At 46.3% G+C, this 23,744-nt stretch overlaps 2 protein-coding genes across 2 annotated transcripts; both read right to left on the bottom strand.

The window, feature by feature from the left end:
• Positions 1-355: 355 nt before the first annotated feature.
• On the bottom strand, positions 356-2,245 carry LOC123452585. Its single transcript, XM_045129263.1, has one exon. It carries the CDS (start codon positions 1,740-1,742, stop codon positions 876-878), a length of 867 nt encoding a protein of 288 aa, XP_044985198.1. The 5' UTR covers positions 1,743-2,245; the 3' UTR covers positions 356-875.
• Positions 2,246-13,407: 11,162 nt separating this feature from the next.
• LOC123452584 (DNA-binding protein HEXBP-like) lies at positions 13,408-18,796 on the bottom strand. Its single transcript, XM_045129260.1, has 3 exons — positions 18,153-18,796; positions 15,281-15,478; positions 13,408-14,118 (listed from the first exon to the last, which is right to left on the bottom strand). Exons 1-3 carry the CDS (start codon positions 18,705-18,707, stop codon positions 13,726-13,728), a joined length of 1,146 nt encoding a protein of 381 aa, XP_044985195.1. The 5' UTR covers positions 18,708-18,796; the 3' UTR covers positions 13,408-13,725.
• Positions 18,797-23,744: the final 4,948 nt, after the last annotated feature.

Raw genomic sequence — 23,744 nt, 5'->3', positions numbered from 1 at the left:
TGGCGATGGCGATGCCATTGGACGGCATCGCCTTGTCCCGCGGGTGCGTGACCCGACCCCTGACTCCGTCGGTCGGCCCACTTCGTTCCACCCACCCGAACCAAATGATTCCCTCGTCGAAGCAGCAGCCGATATCTCGACACCGTTCCGCCTGACGGACCATCCAAAGCTTCCATCCTTGGTCAGTTCGTCACTGCAACATCTACACAGGCAGCGGAGGACTACGTGCGTCGTCGTTGAGGGTCGTATCGTAGTAGTACTACTGTTACGTAGCTGGAACCGACGATGATGAAAGGTAGTAGAGGGGACTCGAGCCCGTAAATAAAATATATAATAATAAATAAACAAAGGCAAAAGAGCATCAAATCCAAGATAGATTGATAGGCAGATGCGGCTGCGCCACAGATGCCAAACATTCATTAACCACGGCAGCCATGTCGACGACCCGCGCCGTGGAAGTGGAACCCCCGTCTTTCTTTCGATCTCGAAAAAAGTTAGCTAAAAAAGATGACGAGCACACTACGAACAAGGGGTGAAATTCAAGAGGGGGAAGGAGCACGATTACAAGGAGCACAGCTCACCGCTGCTAGCAGCATTAACATACATGAGTAGACTCACTGAAGGAGGGTCGATCGAGGAACTAATTAATTAATTAACATCATCATCATCTTCTTCTTCTTCTTCTCTCTAATTAAAAACAGCTAATCTTGGCGACCGGGCGTGCGGTGCGGTACGTACGTACGTCGGTCGTCGTGGACGTGATGAACAGCCGGGCGAATAGGAGTTGTGGAGTAGATGTACGTGGCCTCGGACGGATTGACCTTGCCTTGCACTTGGACTGGAGGCAGCGTCGGCCGGCGAGCTCATCACTGCTGCTACAGGCTCAGGTTGAGGTCCAGCTCCTCCTCGGCATCCTCGCCGTTGTTGGTGTTGCCGGAGGTGAGCGTGGTGGTGGTGCTGGCGGGCGAGGGCGTGGTGGCGCACGCCGACGCGGTCGGCCCGTGGCAGCCCCGCCTCCAGTTGAGCATGTCGATCAGCTCGTCGCGCCCGGCGCCCGGCTGCTCGGCCGCGGCCATCATCGCGCGCTCGCTGCTGCTGACGGCCGCGCCGCCCAGGAGCTGCTGCTGGTGCGCGGCGAAGCGGGACGTCGTCTGCAGGCCGCTGCTGCTGTACAGCTCGCCCGCCGCGGCGGCCGCCGCCGAGGACACGGACGCGCCCTGCGGCGGCGCGTAGTACTGGAGCCGGTCGGAGCCGACCATGATGGAGCTGTGGGAGGCGATAGGGAACGTGGTCGGCAGGGCCGCGTAGGCGCGGCTGCCGTACGCGTGCGCCGGGAGGCCCGTGGCCACCCCAGGAGCAGGAGGCACGGTGGAGCCGACGCCGCCGGCAGCGCCGGAGCCGCCGTAGGTCCCCGAGGAGTTGTGCCCGGCGGCGGGCGGCGCGGCATTGGCGTGGAGGTGCGCGGAGGAGGCGGGCGGCATGTAGAAGTAGGGGTTCCAGCCGATGCTGCGCTCCTTCTTGTGCGCGTTCTGGTGGCCGCCGAGCGCCTGCGACTTCAAGAACTTCTTGTTGCAGAAGAGGCAGGGGAAGAGGCGGACGTCCTTGCCGTCGATGCACGCGCCGGCGCCGCCATCACCGCCCGCTCCTCCATCCTCGGCGACGGACTGCGCCGCCGGCGCCAGCGTGAGCGAGAGGTCGGTCGGCTTGGACGACGGCGGCATGGGGGGCGAGTCCATGTCCATGTGGCGGCGGCGCGATGCGATTAAACAACGTCGAGAGGATATGATTATATCCACAAAGGGGGAGGAGGGAGGGGAGAAGAGAAGAGAAGCGAAGCGAGCGTGCGTGCACTGGAGTGGAATGTATGTATGGTTGGGCTCAGGAGAACCGGGGGAGGCTTTGTTTTTCTATATATGGCAACGCAGGAGGAGAGGAGAGTAGCAGCAGTTTGGCTCGGCCCACTGGTGCTACTACTCTACTGTATGTAGTACTGAGGCTAGCTGAGTGCGCCATTTCCCTCTCCTCCACGACTAAATTATGCTTGCCGGGTCGAGTGGCGGGCTGTGTCCTCTCTCAGCCCTACGACCCTCACTTGAAAATGGCAGTAAACTGTAGACGACGAGACGACTACGACTACGAGTGGTCTAGTCTAATCTAATCAAGAACTAGTGCCCCAAACGCCATGATCATCAAAGAAAGATGGTGGTGGGATTTTTCTTTACGGCACCACACGAGTGGGAGAAAAGAGAGGGCTTGGAAAAGAAAAGAAAAGGAGGCCAGCCAAGGCAGCAGCTGGTTGGCTCCGGCCGGTGGCTGCCCGCGGCGGTGGTGACGCGAATATATGCCCGCGCCCAGTGGGCGGGGCCCCGGCGTAAGCGGGATTGGGCGGCCGCGGCGGCGCTCCATTGGCGGGCTGCGCCTGCCTGCGCGGTGGTTTCACGCGGCACGCCATTGTTACTGTGGTGGTGGTACTTTTTTTTCTTCTTTCTTGGTTGGCGGAGTGAGGAGTGTTGTCCAGCTACAGGAGCAACGCTGCCGCCGCGACAGGACACACAGGCCATGGGGAGTTGGTTCGTTGGTTCAATCCGGAGGGACGAAGAAAAGTCTGCGTGATCGGAAAGCGCCTCTGTGTGTGCACCGTTTAGGCTATCGGTTTGGTGCCATATTTGGAGTTCTAGACAGCCTAGGCCTGCCCTGCCCACCCTCCTATCTGCACTGTAGCTCAAACTGGAATGGAGGGGTTGAAAAGGGCGCATGTGATTTACTACCTCGCTCACCCTTCACCCATCTTTCTTCCGCCAGATGCTGAAAGATCACGTACGGAACTCACAAAAAGATCATATGCATTGCTCGTTAACATCAACAACATTTTTTAATACAATCTCACGAAAATTTATTTAACTGGAATCAATGTTTACAGGAATAAATGTAAGATCATTGGCCTAACCACACATAGCGGCCAACACCTAGTCTAGTAACATGCTTGTTTAAATTATGAGCCTCGAAATTCAAGCTCCTAAACTCATGAACAAAAGTACATGAAGTAAATGAGTTTTTATGATCTATAATCTCATGTAATATAGCTCTACAGCTTCGCGGGTTCCCATGCTTTATATCATCCACCACCATCTTGCAGTCTGAGGCCACATATATGTTTTGCACATTAAGATCATTCGCGAGGGCTAAGGCCTCGCGCACCGCTAATGCTTCAAGAGTTGTTAGATCACTTATACCTTTGAAGACAATGGTCGACGCCCCCATGGAATGTTTCATTATGATCACGGCATATGGTTGCATCAATCCCTCTTCTCTGATTCGGTGAAACAGCACCATCAACGTTCACCTTGAACACATGCGCCGACGAAGGGATCCATTGAGATAGCTGAGTCACCCATGGACTAGCTGGAGTGTTCACATGACCCTTTAACACATGTAAATCTGAGATGTAAGACTCGATAAAAAGATTGACCGAGTGTGGACTTTGGAACTCTTCCTCATATATAGCTTTCTGTCGTGTTCTCCACACCATCCAAAGAGTCACAACCATTAGCACAAAGTACCGCTCTGGTAGCTCCTCATGCAAAGAGAACATCCAGTTTCTTGCATTAGGATCCATGTTTAGACTCATTTTCTCCACCAGCTCGTCCCTCGCAAGTGCCCAGATACATCTCAACATAGAGCAGTCCAAGAGTGCCTGTCTCCACGAATCCTCTCGCCCACACAAAGCACATACCTTAGAATCTGCCATGTGACGATGGCACAGCAGGTCCATCATTGGCACCGAATGTCGGGGTGAGGCGCCATAAGAACACATTTACTTTTGAGGGGAACTGAATATGCCAGAGCCTCGTCCACTCTTTGTCCGTTGCACCTAGTCCTGATTCTCCACCATTTCCTTCTAGCCAGTTCTCGTGGTGCTCACGTGTGTTGATCACCATACAGTATGTCGAACGGACCGACAAGGTTCGTTCCTCTCAACCGACCATGCCTAGAAATCGTCCACGTTCCTTGTGCATAAAGGTATAGACACGATAGTGTCCCCATCAAAGGGTAAAAATGTGGTTCTTATGAGGTCTTCCTTCCATGTTGTTGTGGTTCCATCGATCAGCTCTGACACCCATGTAGGTCGGTCACTTGTGAGGGTTGTAAACGGCCTCAAAGGTCCCAGCCTGGGTAACCAATTTGTATCCCAGATGTCTGTATTTTGACCGTTTCCTATACGCTTGATCACCCCTTGTTTCAGCATTTCTCTACCATCAAGGATAGCTCTCCAAATCTGTGACGGGTGGCTTCCAAGTTCCGCCTCCAGAAAGTTTGTGTTTGGGAAATAAGCAACCCTAAGGATTTTTGCACTAATAGAACTTGGCTCCATCAGCAATCTTCATGCTTGACGAGCCAGCAAGGCGGGGTTAAAAACCTCCAAGTCCCTGAATCCCATACCACCAAGGTATTTAGGCTTTGTCATAACATACCAGGAGACCCAAGCTGGTTTCCGTTTCCCACGTTTGCTCCCTCACCACAATTGCCGAATGATAGAAGTAATGTTTTCACTCACACCCCTTGGCAACCTGAAACAAGACATCGAATAGACTAGGATGGCTTGGGCCACCAATTTGATAAGGACCTCTTTCCCCGCTGTCAAGAGGAGCTTCTCCATCCATCCTTTTACCCTTTCCCAAACTCTATCTCTTAAGTATTTAAAAGTCCCCATCTTAGAGTGACCGACATGTTGGCATGCCCAAATATCTGTCACTCAAAGACTCATTATAGCATTTAAATTGCTTTTGATGCTATCTCTCAAAGATTGTGGGCAACCCTTGCTGAAGAAAATCGTCGATTTGGCATGATTGATTCTCTGTCCTGAAGCATTACAATAAGTATCCAAGAGGTTTGAAACCATGGCAACTCCCTTATCACTAGACTTGAACAATAACAGGCTATCATGAGCAAAAAGGAGATGGTTAATAGCTAGGGTTGTCGGTGCCACCTTGATCCCTTCCAGGACTGATGATTGAGAACAGGATTTCAAAAGGCATGAGAGGCTCTCTGTTGCGATCAAGAAAAGATGGGGGAGATAGGATCTCCCTCGCGGATACCCCGTGTGGGCATAAACTCTTCGAGTTTTTCTCCATTAAACAAAACTGAAAAAGATACTTATCTTACCATGCCCATTATTGTGTTTATCCAGGTTTGTGCAAAACCCAGCTACTCCATCATAGCTTGCAAGTAAGATCACTCCAGTCTGTCATACGATTTCATCATATCCAGTTTCAAGGCACAGAAACTATACGATTTCGCCTAACTCCTCCTAATGAAGTGCAAACACTCGTAGGCACTGATGATGTTGTATGTGATCAACCTGTGAGGTACAAATGTTGTTTGTTCCTCAGAGATTATGTCAGGAAGAATCACCTTGAGCCTATTTGCCACCATCTTTGACACAATTTTGTATATTACATATCAAAGGCTAATGGGACAAACAAAGAAAGCGAAGTAGAATTAAGAACCTTCGAGATCAACACCAAAATTGTATCATTGACACAATCTGCTCCCTCTTTGTCTCTCACAATTTTCAGAACCGCCCTAGTTACTTCGTCCCCGCAAATGTCCCAATGCCTCTGATAAAAGTGAGCGGGGAAACCATCAGGTCCTGGCGCCTTCGTAGGGAACATCTGAAATAGAGCAGTTTTAACTTCCTCATTCGTGTAGGGCGCTCCAAGCTTTGCATTCATCTCTGCTGCAACTCTGACCGTTACCTTTGAAAGCACCTCGTCCATGCCCGTGACCTCCTCAAAGGTGTAAAGATTCTTGTAAAAATCGTTAACAAGCGCTCTAAGTTCCGCCTGGTCTTCCGTCAACACCTCCATGGAATCTACAAGAGCTTTGATCATATTCTTCTTTTGTCGTTGACTAGCACGGAGGTGAAAGAAACGTGTATTCCTGTCTCCGGCTGATAGCCACTCCAACCGAGATCTTTGCCTCCACATCAGCTCTTCCCGGTGATATAGCTCAATCAGTTTTTCATTAATCTTCAACTCCACATGGGTCGGGGCTTTCGTTCCTAGTGCACTTCGCAAGCGTTCTAGTTCAAGCTTTAAACTTTTTATTTCTTTTCTTATGATGCCGAAGGTGTTGTTGTTCCACGACCCCAACCTTCTTGACAAGTCAGTTACTTTCGCCCTCAAGGCACGCATGCACTCGTCCGGTCCTCCCAAAGACCAGCTATATGTGATTGTATCCTGCCCAGTTTCGTGTGTTTCCCACATTATCTGAAGCTTGTTTGGCACTCGGTGGCGTTATCCCTTGTAACTTCAGCAGTGTCGGGCAATGGTCAGATGTTGCGGTTGTTAAGTGCGAGAGGAATGCTTTAGGAAACCTGTCATTCCAATCTCGTGTAGCTAGCGCATGATCTAGGTGAACCCAAGTGAAGCTCCCACCAGCAAGTTTCTTTTCAAATGTCGAGAAGTTGCCTTGGTAACCAATGTCCATCATCATACACACATCCACCGCGTCCCAGAATTCTTGGATTTGTGTGTTACTTCTTTCCGCAACCCCATCAAGCTCCTCCGAGCGAAGGACTTCGTTGAAGTCTCCAATGCAAAGCCAAGGGAGACTGTTCAGGGTGCTTATCCCTTTCAAAACATCCCAAGCTTGATGGTGAAGATGTGTTCGTGCTTCCCCAAACAGAAGGGTCATCCTTCACGGGTCAGCATCTGGTTCCTCAATGCAACAATCAATGTGGTAAGCTGTATAACCAATTACATCATTTTTTATTGGATTATTCCAGAACAGGCCCATACCACCACTTCTACCTTGACTACTCACCGCAAAAGCATTATCATAACCAATACTAGAAGCTAAACTTTCTACCCTCGATCTGTATATTTGAGTTTCAACAATGCACGTAAGGGTAGGGGCAAAATCCTTCGCAAGATCGTGAAGTTCTCTCACTGTCACAGCGTTACCCGCGCCACGACAGTTCCAGCCAAGGATACTCATTGTGCCCGGTGGAACTCCATAAGGGAGCCCGCCGATGTTGCATCATGTTTATTTTGTGTCTCACTCATTGCGGTTCGCTCGTCCAGGTTTAGGTTCCTCACTGGCTGCTCAACCTTGGCTCCCTTTTTTTGCCTTTTTCATTCCTTCCTTGGAGAAACATAAACATGAGGTAGAGGGGGGATTGGCGGAATCCTATCGCTGACCACCAAAGTTGTAGTTGTCCCCGCCGAGGCACTTGCCGAATCCACGAAACCTCGTTTTGTCGGATATGGAACTGCTTTCACGCACTACCTCTTTCTCCTGACTGGTTTTATGGACTGCCTCATTGCATCAATGCTGGTCTGGTTCTGGTGCAGTTGCTTGGCGTTGAAACGCCGGCTTTGATTTGGATCATATTGTTCATGGCCCCTGCCACGGCCTCCCGACCTTGTTCCCCATTGGCCCCGTGATGGTGCTAGTGCCCCATGTCCGATGGGTTTAAACCGTATGAAATCAGCAAAGAGCAAATCTCCCCATTCAAAAGTGGACTCATCGTGCTCCCCTTCTCCGCACTCATCATGAAGTGGCCAAATTCACCGCAATTGTAACTCAAGGTCGGCAGTTTCTCATACTTGACTTGATACCTCACTCTTTCATCCCCTTTCTTGCCACTTACAAACCTCTTGATTTTTTGCATTGATATCGATGCTTACCCTAACTCTGACAAACTCCCCAAAGAATCCTACCAGGAGCTTCAATTGCACCTCTTCTACCTTCCCAACCCATGAGGCTCAGTCAGGAATTTGTCGGGTAGTCCATGTATATGTGCCCATACAACTAACCTATCGAGCTTTATCGAATCAGGGTTCCTGAAACCGTCATACTCCTTCAAGATCACTGCTTGCTCCCGAAACAGCCATGGCCCTTCAACATCACCTTGTTCGAGTGTGCGAGGCACCCAAATTGAGTCGTGAATAGATTTTCTTTGATTCTCCTCCACACTACCTATTTTTCCGGATTACAGGCCGTCCTCAAGTCGTCGTACAATGCATCAGGGTTGAAGGTTTTGGTAGTGTGAACGCATGCAATCGCTAGCCACTTCGCCAGCTCAACCATGTCCGGCAACTCCTCCCAGATGAAATCATCCTCCTCTTCTTCCTGCAGCATGAGACAAGACAAGAGTTCCTCCTCAGATTCCTTGCTCCTTCTCCCTTGTGATCCAGCGCCTTCCGTCATTGTCACCAGATCCGATCTCGTCGCCGCTCGCTGTCCCAGGAGAACTTCCTCCAAGATCATGAAGGATCACCAAGATCCCCCTTAATCAGCCCGAAAGTCAGTAGTCGTCGGGGCAAGCATGCCCGAGGAGATAGAGATTCCGGCGTTGGCACCGGAAGAATTCAAAACCCTAGGGTTTATCGCCTAGGAAAAAAAATAGATATATCAAGAGCATCTAAAGTCTGGGTTCTAAACTTTAGACTAAAAAGCATCTAAAGTGTGGCTTCTAAACTTTAGACTGAAGAGCATCTAAAGTCCGGCTTCCAGAAACAGCCTCACACACATCAAATCCAACCTAAATCCGAGATGGATATGAAAAAGGCCCCGACGCGTCCACCACATCGGGTCGGCCCACACTAGCCCACTTCGACCCCACACATATCCCCGCTCCAGGTAGATCTCAGACCAGAGTCAAAGATCACTCTCCCCTTCACTTCTCTCTCTGTCTCCTCCTCTCTTCACTCCCTTCCTATAGATCTATGCCGAGCAAAGGCAGCAGCATGGCATTTGATGACAGATCTAGCGTGGACGACAACTAAGAGTTGTTGTCGTGTAGAACAAAGCCGGACGGTATGGAGGAGCTCACCCTTTGTATTGCGATGGGCCTGTTGTGGCTGGACCGGGACAAGGGCAACATAAGCTCTAGCTCTGTGCCATCGCCGGAGCCCATGCACGACATGGCCTGGTCTTCGTCTCCGCCACGGAAATAGGTGGCACAGGCTCCAATGCAACCGCCTCCGGTCGCGCCTCCCGCGTGGCAGTCCCCGTCCTACATTGACCTCACAGACAACGAAGACGACGACGGTGCCGACATCTAATGGCAACGACTGCCACGACGGTGAGGGGCTTCTACTTTTTTTTATGTCAATTTAGTTTTAGTTTTTTTCTAGAAATCGCTGAAGTTGACTTCGAACCGCTTTTATGTTAATGTTTTAAGTTTGTAAATTTGTTTGTCATGTCTATTTGTCATGCCCAATGTGATCAGCGGCAAACTGGAGCTATGGTTTAATTTGTCGAGCGTCTAGGACAGTTTGAGATGAGGCGGCTGTGTTGGGGCGGCCGAACGACCGCAAATAGACATGTGTGTCGTTTTCTCTACCTCAAACAAATGAAATTCAGTTTGGGATAGGGCGGTCTTGTTGGACGCACCGACGGCCGAACGATCGCAAACAAACATGTGTGCCCTTTTCTTTGCTTTAAACCGACGAAATTTAAAGAAAACGGACGTCCAAATTTGGGGTCATGCTTGGAGTTGCCCTTATCCAGCTACAGGAGCAACGCTGCCGCCGCGACAGGACACAGGAGCATGCAACAGCACCCACAGCTCAGCCCAGGCAGGAGCCAGGAGGAACTCGGTTCGTTCAATCCGGACCCTGAACAGTCATTGTGATCGGAAAGCGCCTCTGTGCGTGGCACCGTTTGGGCTTTCGGGTTCGTGCCATATTTGGAGTTCCCGACAGTCGACGCGCTAGGCCTGCCCACCCGCCTACTACTACAAGTGTAGCTCAAACCGAAAAGCTGGAATTAAAGGAGAGAATGGAGTTCACTTGTACCTGGATCACTCGTTGTGATCTTTCTTCTGCTAGCTGCCGAAAGATCGGGTACGGAACTCATAAAAGGATCCCGTATTTGTTCGTTAACAATTAAGGCACTAATGATAAACAAGCCTGCTAATAACCTGCGCAGCTCCCAGTTCCGGAGTTGGTTTGGAGAACAAGTACGTGCTCCTACTACGTCTCAGTAAAGCGCATTAAAAATAGAGCGACGAACTTACTAGGAGGATCCCTACCAAACAGATGCAAACAACGGGTTAGTTGGCAAATCATACCGTATTTATCCCTGTTGCAGAACATGGCTGGCAAAGTGGTAGTACTACTACTCTAGCAGCAATATTCATTTGATTTGTCACCGCTACTTTCCACTTTTAGCGAGGATGAGCCAACGTCTAGTCTAGTTTAAGTAACTGATACCGCTGCTTTCCCACCCTAAACAGGGACGGTCACATGTACTAGCAGCTAGTATTAAACTAAACTAGCAAGTGTCACCGCGGCGACCCGGCTTGCTGCTGTTGTGTTGCTACCCCCTCCAACCGTGACAGCGGAAAAAACAACGTGCAGCTGGTGCAGTAGCGACACGATTATTATTAGTATTATTTTCTCTCGCCCCCACGGCCTCACCTCAGAGAGATCTGGTTGGATCTGTCGCGCTGTCACGTCCACCTCACGCTTTTGTCCAAACGGGGACGCGCCCGTCGAGTTCCCGTCCGGAAAGGACAACTTGGAAGTGAACGTGAATTTCTTGTTTTCTGATTGATTGCAAGTTTTTGTTGGTAGCTTGCCAAGCTAGCTGCTTGGTATGTGAATTTCTTGTTTATACGGGCGAATTTCGGTTTCGGCGTTCCGGAAAGCCGAGGTGGAGGCATCTCCGCCCTCACCTCACGTCTCACTGGCTCAACTGGTCCTTGGAACTTGCTGTCCATAAACAAACTCTCGTTGTCTCCTTGAGCCAGCTTTCCATGCTCGGGATACGTGAATCGTATATATTGTTGCGGTAAAAGTAAACTGGGAGGTTCATGCGAATACTCAACCCCACCCCCTCTCCCTCTCTCTCTCTCTCTGTGCCGAGTTCTGTATGAGCACGTGTACATCATCCACAGCAAGCAGGCGTGTGAGAAGGAAGAAAAAAGTGTTTGGCAGAAGGAGAGGGCTGGAGTCGGGGCGAAGAAAAGTGGAGGGGGAGAGTGTGGAGGAAAAGACCGGCGACGTGACGTAGGAACCCCAATCAGCACGCACGGGGGAGCGAGCGAGCGAGACGTGGGCGGGAAATGAAGGAGTTACCTCATCCGGGTCGAAAAGACGAGACGGAAAGGCTACAGCTAGCTGCACTGGCCGCCCCCGTCTGAACACGGCGACTACTCATCATCATCACATCAAGCAACAAGCAACGAGCAACAAATATAGTAAAAGCCACACTACCAGTAGTAGCAACGCCGCATAATTGATCACCCATCTACCGCGCGACTAGTAGAGAGGGGGGCAGGCATGCATGCATGCACAGTGGATGCCCCGAGCACCGCGTAACTAAACGCGACGCGCGAAAAGGTGGAAGGAAGGAAAGCGAGCGACAGAACGAGACGCCGGTACAGTCCGGCAGCAGTGGTGCAGTGCTACCACGAGCTGAGGAAATCGATGGACAGACACGCACCACCACCACCACCACCAGCAGGAGGAGGCAGGCAGGCGGCAGCGATGCGACGGAGATATTTACGAGCTCGCACCGCACCGCACGGAGTGATGTGAGTTCGAGCTCGGGCGGCGCAGGCAACACGGGAGGCGGCCAATGGGGCGGCGACACGTCGGTGAATGGCTGGGCTAGTTGGTGAGGCAGAGGCTGAGAGGTGAGAGGGACGGTGGTGAGGTGACCCACTGGCGGAAGCCCCGGCAAGAGGAGGAGGGGGGAGTTTATGGGCGGCAGGGCCCGCCGGGTTTGTCCCGAGGCGCTCCATGGCCACCATTTTCTCGCTCTAGTTCCAGGTGGTCCTTTTTCCCTGTGGCATGGCAGCGAGGAGGACGACGACAGAAAAGGTGGTGGTGGTGGTGGTGGAACCGGACATGGCATGGGCAACGGGGCTGCGCGGAGGACGCTTCGCTTGCTTGCTGCCTTGGGGTAAAAATACTATGCTGGACGCGCCCGGGGAGGCGTCAGCTTGGGGCATTTGCAGAATGGAGTTGTGTCTGGCTGGCCTGGATAACCAACCGCTGACCCTCTTCTCTCTGCACACATATATACACAGGCTGCTGTCGCTCAATGAAACCGGTGCAGAGCGGGTTTAAAACAGAAGGAGGAGCGCTGCTACATAATTAATCCACATGTAGATGCTGGGACCAGATTGTCAGGCAGATGATTGGTAATTACTTAAAGCAAAGAACATTTGCTACTGTTCTGACATACTCCACTACTTGCAGTAGTAATAATAATACCAGTAGTCATATTCATTGACATCTTCACATTCAGAGAGATACAAACAAGTGCAGTAGTACTATATAGGAGTACTAACTACTAGTATGATAGATACCTTGACTGGGAAACTTTGGTTGTTGACATCGTAGTCCCCTCCCCATTACTCTTTCAAAAAGATGCTACTACTGTCTAGGCAATCTTTCTTGAGGGAGAACTCTACCAACAGAGCATTGACTATTAGGAAAACGAGACATGCTCGTGCCAAAGCGCTTCTCCCTCCCAACCCAACCCAACCCAACCCAACCCAAGAGCGGAGAAGCGCACTGAGTGCACGTAACAACAAACAACAAATGGGGAGCGGAGGAGGGGGGCCAACCGAATAGACAGCGAACAAATAAACAGCAAATCTTTCCCAGTAAGGCTTGGGTAGTGGAGGGGGAGGGAGAGGGGGGCATCTCAGATCTGCGTCCCGAGGGTGGCTGGCTAGGGTGGATAGGGGACCGCGAGATGGCTGTGGGAAACCGACCTGTAGTGTCAGGTACTACCATGGCCAAAAAGCCTTTGATGAGTGGCAAACAATGGGCACATGTAATGGCGCCAACCATTCCTGCAGTTGAACTGGCGTGGCACCAGCCACCACCGCTCCCCAGGACCACGCACGCCACAGGACAGGACAGCCGCGATTACTACTCCTGTATGCTGCTGGGCGCTGGCTAACCAATCTCTGGAGATTCCATTTCCACCCCACCCTCGCGTCGACCAGCTCGTACTACCATAGACCATGTGCAACTCGCGCGGCCTGGAGCGGATAGCGCTCTCTAGGGTGAGGGTGAGGGTGGGGCGTTCAATTGGTCAGCCTTAATTTGTTCCTATCCTTTAATAGCTGGGTCCTAAGTGTATGGCACAGTGGGTGTGAGTAATAAGTTGCTCTACAGAGAACAATTGTCCCGGCCTTTCATTGCTCTGCCTCACTTGATGAGTGAGTCTTGTCATAGGTAGGGCTGTATTTAGTTCTAGTACAGTACAGGGTCCAGCCTCTAACTTTAAATAGTATCCTATCTACCTCCATCTCAAACTCCAGAAATATCTATACTGTAGCAGTAGCAAGTACTACTGTATTTTCCAAAGCAAAGGGAAGAACACAAGCATAAACATGGATTTCTTTTTCAGTGAGAGAGCATAAACATGGATTTCTTTTTCAGTGAGAGAGCATAAACATGGATTTGATATTGAACTGCAAGTGCAAAGACATGCCGATGAACATAGCATAATGGCATTTTCTTCTTCACAAAAGTGGAAATGCCTAAAGCAGATAGTACAGGTTCGACACAGCAACCAGGATAGACACGAGATATCAAAAGCAAATCCCGTTTGCTGCAACTTAACAGTGGCAGGTCTGCAAGTGGCATCGGCCAGAGAGCGTACCTAAGCAGCAAGTGGCAAAGGCCATTTGTCCAAGTTTCGTACAGCATGTCCGTGTCAGTTCAGTTGAGTTCACAGGAGCACCTGCTATCAGTATCTCCTGCTGTTCCATGAGCCCAAAGTAGAAGACGACTTGACATTGCTGCCGACGGCACCACCACCACCACCACCACCACTGTTTGTAACAGGGCAATCACGGGACCAGTGACCAGCCTTACCACACTTGAAACACCCATCAGATGAGGTTGCTGAACTTAATGTCCTCCCACCTTTGTCAGAGCAAGGATCCGAAGATTGATTCGGGCAGTCCTTCGCCCAGTGGTTCTCTTGCCCGCATTTGAAGCAGCCCGAAGAGCTCTTGCTCATGTTTTGGTTGGTGGGGGAAGCGCCAGCTTGATATGGTGATGAAGCACCTTGCAGTGGAGCAGCTGTCCTAGGCTGCTGATCGTCACACCATTTGAAAAAGCCACAAGAGCTACCACCCTGATAGATTTGTCCCAGTGCAACACCAGGACAAAGACATGAAATGCCCAAGTTATCAGGAGTGATACAACAAATATCAAATTAAAGTAAAGGTTAAAGGCAACAAGGAATATCAAGGATTATTAAAACATACTCCAGTTGATGGCATCCTAGCATCAGTTGCTATCCGGAAAGATGCAGATAGCAAAAAAAAAAAATGCTCCACTAACACAAAAAGGATCTACTGCATGTAGGAACTGCCATAATATCTCTTTAAGCGGATTTTGTTCGCCAACAGATCATTTCGAGTAATTTTGAATCATGAGAATAAAATAAAGAGCTACCTAGGCAACAAGCACATGCTGTTATTGTTCACCAGATAAAGAATAAGGATATTTACTTAACTACCAATTGGATTGCATGGCAGTCTGTAAAGGGTATTCCATTAAAACTTGAATCATGAAAGAAAAACATGTCAGGCATGCATACCCGGTTAAATGATATCATGCCAATTTAAGATTTGTGAAGAGTATTTCCAGATACCAGGAAAGAAAACATGTCGGCCATGCATATACAGTTAATTGATATCGTGCCAATTTAAGATGGTACAGAAACCACTTCCTCATGATCAAGAACAAATGAGTTGAACCCAAAGTGACCTAGTTGATAAGTCATACATAAGAGCAAGAAGGTAACAAGATATGAACCCCATTAAAACTTGAATCTGTTTTCTTGCCAACTAAATCTGAACTCATAACTGCACTCTGCAACTGTGACTATCAGACTGTCAACATCCTCTATATTGGAATAATAACATGTAATATGCGGATGATATGATAGTAGTGAATCGTGACCACAAGATAAAGAGTTATAAATGCCCAAGTAACTGTCCAAGTCAACACAGCAACTTCCATCCGTAGGAATTGATACGAACAATATCTTCAGTAGATGACATGCCTTGTGGCTTAATAATAATTAGCAAGAGAAAATAAGCACCAAGTGTTCAGTATAACTAAATATTAAAAATTACAACACATCGCGCTAGATAAAAGCATGGCATCGAATCTCCAGCGTAACACATCCGCAGCATAAAGTGGATATGGTAAACTATCATGCACCTAACAATGGAATCAAAGAAAGAAGTAAATTCAGGTTGGGCATAAAAACGTCCAGATGAATGAACCTGAACTGGGCAGCGATAAAACTGCCTCCCAACATTAACTCCCGCCTTTGTAGTGAGAATTAAGCATGTTCCAGCCCCACATGAACAAGGCATATTCACAATCGATGCATCTGACTGAGAGCATGTGTTGCTGCGAGCATTAGCAGGGCCTGGAGATGGAGCATCGCACCACTCAAAGAAGTTGCAACCTCCATTGTCCTAGTGGCAGCAAAAAGAACATCAGCACAACAGATATGTTAAAATAGGAGAAGCAAACAAATACAAGAAATAGCCTTCTTTCTTGACTAGAGAAGGAAATCTCCAGTTTGGGTTAGCCTAATATACTGCATGTGCATACATCAGCCAACAGAACAATAGCCATTTATTGATTTACACTTTCCGAGATTAAGTTCAAGATTTGCAACATGATAATCATGACTCTGAACAAGCAGGCAAACAATCATACTCCAGAAATACTGGAGGTTGGTTATGGACTAAGGAGGCAACAGACACACATTACTCATGCATGACTGCAAATTTGGCCAACAGAACTCAAACAACAGGCTCACCTTATGCATTTATCCAACATTTTCTCATGTATGAAGTGCAACTAATGTTCCAACTCAACAGAAGTTCCATGCATCTGGTATTCATTTGTACTTTAAGGCTTAGTTTTTAGCATTGAGGTGGTGGCCTTAACCTTGCATATTTTACTTTCCTTTTCTTTGATAAGTTAACTAATTGATACACCCTCTGTTCCTAAATATAAGATGTTTATATTTAGGAACAGAGATAGTACTTATTTTAAATAGCAAAACAGAAAGATTTTCATACAATCTGTAAAATTTCTTAGCTAACTGGATGCTAGTATTAGGCACATTAATGCCAATGGAATTGCCCCAATGCAAGAGAAGTGGCGGAAGTTAACCTAAGGCAGAGACGGGAGCAAACCAGACCAGAATCGTGCAGATATCACTTATTTCATATCCTATTCCAAGGACTTTTTGGATTCAGTGTTGGGGTAGGATAGTGCAAGAAACGAATACCTAAGCTGATAGCAGACATAACAAATATAGATCAAATTTAGCATGCTGATATCAGGTGAAGATAGCATTATACATATAACACTGTTGCTAAAAAACATATAACGTTGATAAACCACCGTACATGGCCAAACTACAGCAATACAGTTTCAGAACCCATGACTCAGAAACACATAACAGAAGCGGACAAACATGAAGACTAAGGTAATCAAAATAGATGTACTATTTTCCTAGCCCAGGCAGAGGAGATGCATTTCAAATTATCAAAATAATGACTATATGTAGACTTCAGAGACATATTCTTTGGAAAGTGCAATGAAATACTTGGATATAATGCTAGACAACAGCATTCCAAAGGTACAGGGGTACACCACATGAAAGAGGTCTGACATCTGCCAATATTATTTGCTTTTGAACTTGTAAGCAAAAACCTAAAATATACTCCCTCCGTTTCTAAATATAAGACCTTTTAGAGATTACATTATGGACTACATACGGAGCAAAATAAATGAATCTACACTCTAATATATGTCTATATGCATCCGTATGTACCCCCTCCGTTCCTAAATATAAGTCTTTTTAGAGATTTCACTAGAAGACTACGTACGGAGCAAAATGAGTGATTCTACTCTAAGGTATGTCTATATACATCCGTATGTAGTCCCCTAGTGAAACATCTAAAAAGACTTATATTTAGGAACGGAGGGAGTAGTTCATAATGAAATCTCTAAAAGGTCTTATATTTAGAAACGGATGGAGTATAAGTCAAAGAGTAGGCAATTGACAGGGTAAAACAATAAAAATGAAGCTAAAAAGAAATTATGCCTATATATCTAGCTAAGGATAGAAACACAACTTATATAGTCCGTCAAGCACCCATGACAACACTGTTCATGCAGCACACGCAAGCTAATTGACTGCTGCTGTAGGTCTAATCCTAACACGCCACCAAAATTGAATGAAACAAAAGTACTACAGCTTCTTACAATAATCACATTGGTACTCAGTAAAACACACAAAAAGGATGTTCTTCTAAAGGAAGCTACGATGGGCATCAAGTTGGCAACTGCACCATACTACTAACTGGGAAAAAATAACCACGTTTGTCAAACTAACTTCTCCAAATTCTATAATAAGCAGTTACTCACCTCAGCAGGCCACACTGCCAAAACACTATTATCTCCGTCCCAAATTACTTGTACTAGATTTGTCTAGATACGGATGTATCTAACATTAAAATGTGTCTAGATACATCCATATCTAGACAAATCTAGGACAAGTAATTCTGTTAGATACATCCGTATCTAGACAAATCTAGGACAAGTAATTTGGGAGGGAGGGAGTACTATCTTTGATCAACCAGCACGGAGAAATTCTTGTATGATAATATTAATATGCATCACAATATCTAAACCATGTCTTTATTTCTTAGTAAACGTGAGACAAGCTGAATGCAACATTATTACACAGTAGTGAAGCTAGAACTCAATGGCAGGAGAAGTGAAGATTGGCCATGAACTATACTACAGCAAAATGCAGTTGCTAATCACCTCGAAATTAAACAATGTTAAAACTATCAGCTGTACTAAATGTGAGTGAACTTCATTTTGCAACAAACCATACATGCACTTGATTTTGTAACAAACAGTATTGTTACATATCCAGACGGCCATTGCACTTGGTTCAGATTCACTATTAACGATTTTTAAGTTCTGGACTAGCTGTGCGGATACAAATCACAAGACCACATGGGCACATTGCATTACAAGTAAAACTCTCCAAAATGCACAAGGTAACAGCAGAAGTGGGTAACAGGATGATGCGATTTAACAATGAGGGATGATACTCACCCGCGCGGGACACCTGTAGAACTTGCGGCCGGGGTTTCTGGGGGTGCTGGACGTGAGCACAAGGCAGATCCCAGAGCCGCAGGGGCACGCCTTCTCCTCCACCTCCCCGCCCATATCCACATAGCCGCCAGCGCCGACGCCGATTCCGCCTCCTACGCCGCCGCCGCCGCAGCCGCCGATTCCGCCTCCTACGCCGCCGACACTTGCCTGCAAGGATTGGGGGCACTCTCTCGCCCAGTGGCTGGTGTCCCCGCACTTGAAGCACGCGCCCTTGGTGATCTGTACGCCGCCAGCGACTCCGCCGGCAGGGGAGACGCCTGGGACCTTGGAGCCGCCGGGCCGCCTGTGGGCGAGGGTTAGGGTTTCCTGCTGCTGCTTCCAGGCGGCGCTGTGGCTGCCCTTGAGCGCGGACAGGTAGGCCCCCTCGGAGGCGGCGGGGGTCGGCGACGGGGAGGTGGAGAGGCGGGGGCGCTTGGAGGACGAGATCGCCGCGGCCTCCGCTGCCTCGGCGGCGAGGAGGAAGGCCTCGTCGTCGACGTCGTCGAGCAGCGACATGGTCGAGGCGGGCGATTGGGGGTGGAGAGGGCGGTGTGGTTTGAGGATTTGGGGAGGGTTTCGTTTCGTGCGGGAGTTTTCGAGTTTTTCTGCCGCGGAAGACGAAGCGAAATGTTTTTTTTAGGCAAAGACGAAGCAAAATTCTGCGGCAGACTGCCGGACAAACGCACAGGCAGTCCCGATTGGGCCGGACAAATAGCGAACGAGCGAATCGAGTGTGCCAGCGAGCGTCCACTGTAGCAACAATAAATTCGCAAAAACAAATAGAGCATTACCGAGAATACAACATGAGAGCTGCTGTAAAAAAAATCTTTTCGTGATAGTCAGCATAGGTAATACTCTTTCTGTCTGGAATTATTTATCACATAAATATATAAAAATAAATACATCTAGAATTAAAATACATCTAGATACATCCATTGTTATGACAAATATTTTCGAACGAAAGGATTATGAGCTAGTGATTATATAGCAGCACAAGCTTATAAGAACCAGTACCAACGAAGATCCAAACAATTCATTTTTTCGTGTTTCTTAATCCTTTGTTTGAAATTCCAAAATATGTTCTCGAACGTTAAATTTGATGAAAAATTCACAAAAAAAAATGTTCATAGATTTTGAAATAGCAAACATTTTTTCAATTGTGAATCTTTTTGGAAACATGAATAAATTTCACATTCGTGAACAAAATTATAAAGTTGTGAACATTTTCCGAATTGTGAACAAATTTTGAAACCATAATTCATGAATAAATTTAAAATTCATGAACAATATTATAAAAAAAGAAAACATTTTTTGAATCTATGAACAAATTTTGAAAACATGAATATTTTTTCAATTGTCAACAAATTTTGAAACATGAACAAATTTCGAATTGTGAACAAATTTTGAAACAATTTTTTTTTTTGAATTGCGAATAAATTTTGAAACAAGCATAAATTTCACATTCATGCACAAAATTATAAAATTGCGAACATATTTTGAATCTGTGAAGAAATTTTAAAACCACAAACATTTTTCAAATTATGAACAAATTTCAAATTCATCACCAAAATTTTAAAATCTTCAACATTTTTCATTAAACCGGAAACATTTTTAGAATTGTAATTTTTCTTTTAAACATGAACAAATATCAAATTTGTAAAGAAAATTCGAATCATGAACAGATTTTGAAACCGTGAACTTTTTTGAATTGTGTACAAATTTTGAAACCATGCCAATTTTTTAAATTGTGCATAAATTTAAATTAATAAAAAATGAAAAAGAAACAAAGAAAAGAAAATGGAAAAACAGAACAAAGGAAAAAATGGTTCAAAAAACCTTCTAAAAGTTTTTCAAAAATCAGAAAAAATCGACTGGAAAAAGGTTCCAAACCCAGGAACGTTGAAATTGTTAAACGGACCGGCCCGTTACGTCGCTCTTCGATCGCTCGCTTGCTAAGCATGGACAGATTGACGGAACGAGCGGTAAATTGTATTTTCGAAATTCTGCGAACGTGGGGATGCTCTTCCTCTTCTTTTGCAGTGCGTGGGCTGCAGCAGAAGTAGTTGGTGTGGGCTGGATAGCCTTATGTGCAGCATACTTTGGATCCATAGGCCGTGGGCTTTTCTCGTATTTGTAGTTTTTTTAAGTTTATAAAGCTTTAATTTATGGAGATCTCTTGTCAACACTAACCAAAGGTCACTCACAGTCTCCCACCTTCTCTTACTAGCATAGTACCCCATTGCCACGGGCTGACAAATATATAAAAATAGATTATTAATGATGAAATGTTAATTGGTTAAAGGGACGTTAATTTTACTTCATTGATTTTGACAATACATGTACAAGTTTCATCATTTTTTTACTCAAAGAATATTGAGCTAAGTAGACAATGGATATAAAACCAGCATATTAGTATTCGGTACAAATCCATAGTGGTAAGAAACTTCTATGTCTATTGATAAAACTACAATAAACACACCTAATTGAAACCGCGATGGTAATTCCTTCTCAAATTGGTCATGATTAGTCGAGGCAGACATAATCAACCACGATGGTAGCTCCTTCTCGGCCCCATCCAAAATATACCTTGTTGATGATTTTTATAAACCATCATATGCAATCATATTAAAACTAATAAACCTATAATTGTCGCCTAAGTTTTCTTTTGTCAAAGATTTAATATGAAAGCTCACTGTATCTTATGCAACTGAAGTGCATGACCCTCATGGTCATTGGCAAAGACATGAGGGAATGTAACATGCAGGGGTTATGGCTTCAAAGCAACTTTTAGTTTTTCTACTTCTTTGTATATGTTTACATTTGTAGTTTATCATCATTTAAATAATGTTTTGTTTTACAGACTAGAAAATGACCAAGATATTATGGGAGCATGATAGTGTCAGAACACAGTTGAATAACCTTGTCAATGGTTAGCCATATATCAAGAAAAAAAACAATCAAGATGGTTCTCTCAAGAAGTCATAACATCTCTTGATGCACATCATGTTCATGGATCGTAGTCGCGCTCTCTTCTCTCAGCTTCATTGTCATCTTTTCAGCCTATAAAATTAACCATTGTAAATAAATTTCAAAAACAGTTCATGGGTGAATCATTTGGGTACCATACTTAAAAACATTTATGCATATGAGTGATTTGGCAGGTTATACCACATGCCATGTAGAAAGCCATTGTTCGGAATGTGGTGTCAAAAAACACACAATCTCTATACTTTGGGTACAATGCCCTTGTTCTCTCGTCAACCCAGAAAAGCGCCCTCACAACTTCATCTTCCTCTAGCTTGGAAAACAAGAAATTGAGGTTCTCAACCTACCTTTTCTTATAAGTACTCGATTTTCAGCTCCAAGTATGCTCTGACAGGCCCTTACGTAGCTTAGCTCTTGCATTCGTCACATCTGTATTAACATGCAATAAACTCCTCGGATCAAAACACCGTGCATCTCCTAGACATCCCATCACATTTGTTGTTGATATGTTGTAGTAGTGCAACGATGTGATGTATTGCATGTCGGCTTCTGGGATCTTTCTGTGAGAGAGGTAGAATCTCCGACGACCCTTTTGCAACATCAGCGGGTGAGTGTGATCGGCCTCAAAAACGGCCACAACTCAGGTTACGTCTCAGAGGCTAACACCCATATGCGTCTTGCAATCATACCGCTTCAATCTGTTTCTTTGCCTCTTGTCACCCACATCCATAGATATGTGAGCTTGTTTCCTTGCTGTTTTTTCATTAGTAGCATAGCTGATGTTAGCATCATCACACTAATTTGTTGCAGCGCCGTCAGTAATGCTACCACTGGCATTCTTGGATGGATTTTTCCATGAGCGTATGCACTCAAAAACTCTATGGATCAAAATGGCCTTCTTATTTTCCTACTATCTTTCCCTACCGTGTCTTGATGTAACAATTCAAGTACTAAAACCCATCTTCAATGCATATTCGTTGTACACTCGTTGTGCTTATTCAACATTGTCCAAAACCATTCCAACAAAGGGAACAATTCGTTGCGATGATATATCTTCGTCTATTTCATAAACAAGTGTTGTGGCATTTCCGTTAGCATCATTACCGGCAACCTCCTCATTGTAATGAGCTGCACCATGTGTGTTTTGCTGCAAGGTGTCCTCAATATAAGTTCCGGAGGATCATTCAGATCAATTTTAGCATGTTCTTCTTGCTCCATAGTATTTTGCAGGTCATCATCGACGAAAATCGATGGTTTCGTAGCAACATTCTGCAACAAAATCAACAACCAAGTCAATTTAAGTTTGCTGCTTCAAACTTGATGCAAAAAAATGGAAACATAGTGGATGCAGCATGCGAAACACAAATCCAAAAAGTTTTTTTGTTGCTAGCATCATAGCATAATTTTTATACATCCTACATGCATAGCATACCAACCTTTTCATGTTATTTTGCCAACAAACATTTTCTACAACTATGATAACATGTAAAACAGGGGTTCAAACATCTTGGAGCATGGAAGTATGCTGCATCTTTTTTGTGTTTTCTTGCACACTTGAACCAATTCCTCCATGTAGCATATACGTTGTAGCATGGAGCAAGTAAGATGTACCATGTAACAACTAGTATGTTGCATGTAGCAAATGCACTATATGAATGTAACATTTCAGTTTCAAGAGAAATTCAAAATAATCAAGAAATCTTTTTGTTGAAGCGAATCAACTAAAACCAATGGTTGCAACATTTTTCGTTAGTGAAAGAATCCAGGGTTCATACCAGGTCAAATCCATCATGGCCACGAGGTGTTGCATCATGGAAGACGACTCCCGGGTTGACGTACCATCGCAACACGTGGACACTACCACAAACGTCTTGCTGCCTCACAGGAGTTCGTCCATGAACGACGACAACGACGGAGCTTGAGCCCAATTCCATGGCAGCAAGTAATTAATCTTGAATGTGACTCATGGTTGAAGCAAATCTCGGGCCCCGTGATAGATGGGGGAGCCCCACCTCGAGCTCTCCTGGTCGCTGGCAGCAAAAAATCGATGGGGTCGATCACCGACGCCGTTGATCGGGGACGGGCCGACGCGGGGGTATTTTCCTTGTCGTGCTTGGGGGGTGAGGTTGCAACATACTCCCTCCGTTCCTAAATATAAGACCTTTTAGAGATTCCACTAGTAGACTATATATGGAGCAAAATGTGTGAATCTACACTCTAAAATATGTCTATGTACATCCGTATGTGGTTTATAGTGTAATCTCTAAAAGGTCTTATATTTAGGAACGGAGGGAGTAGATAATAGATTTTTGCTACAACGGTTTGTTTGAGTGGGGCGCTCAGGTGTAACGGCGATGGATCACTGCATCGGACAGCCTGGACGCGCAGGTGTAACGACGATGGATCACTGCATCGGACAGCCTGGACGTGACCGACTCATTCGTTATGCCGGTCCGCCGGCGCAGATCGTTGCCTTATTGTTGATGAATTTAGAGGGATGGGCTCCTCTTTTTTGTGATAAGACGGACTTCCATATGCCAAACGAATGTCAGATTTTTAGGGGCTTCA

This window comes from Hordeum vulgare, chromosome 5H, assembly GCF_904849725.1.
Source record: "Hordeum vulgare subsp. vulgare chromosome 5H, MorexV3_pseudomolecules_assembly, whole genome shotgun sequence".
Lineage (NCBI taxonomy): Eukaryota > Viridiplantae > Streptophyta > Magnoliopsida > Poales > Poaceae > Hordeum > Hordeum vulgare.
This window is presented reverse-complemented; position numbering and strand designations above follow the sequence as displayed.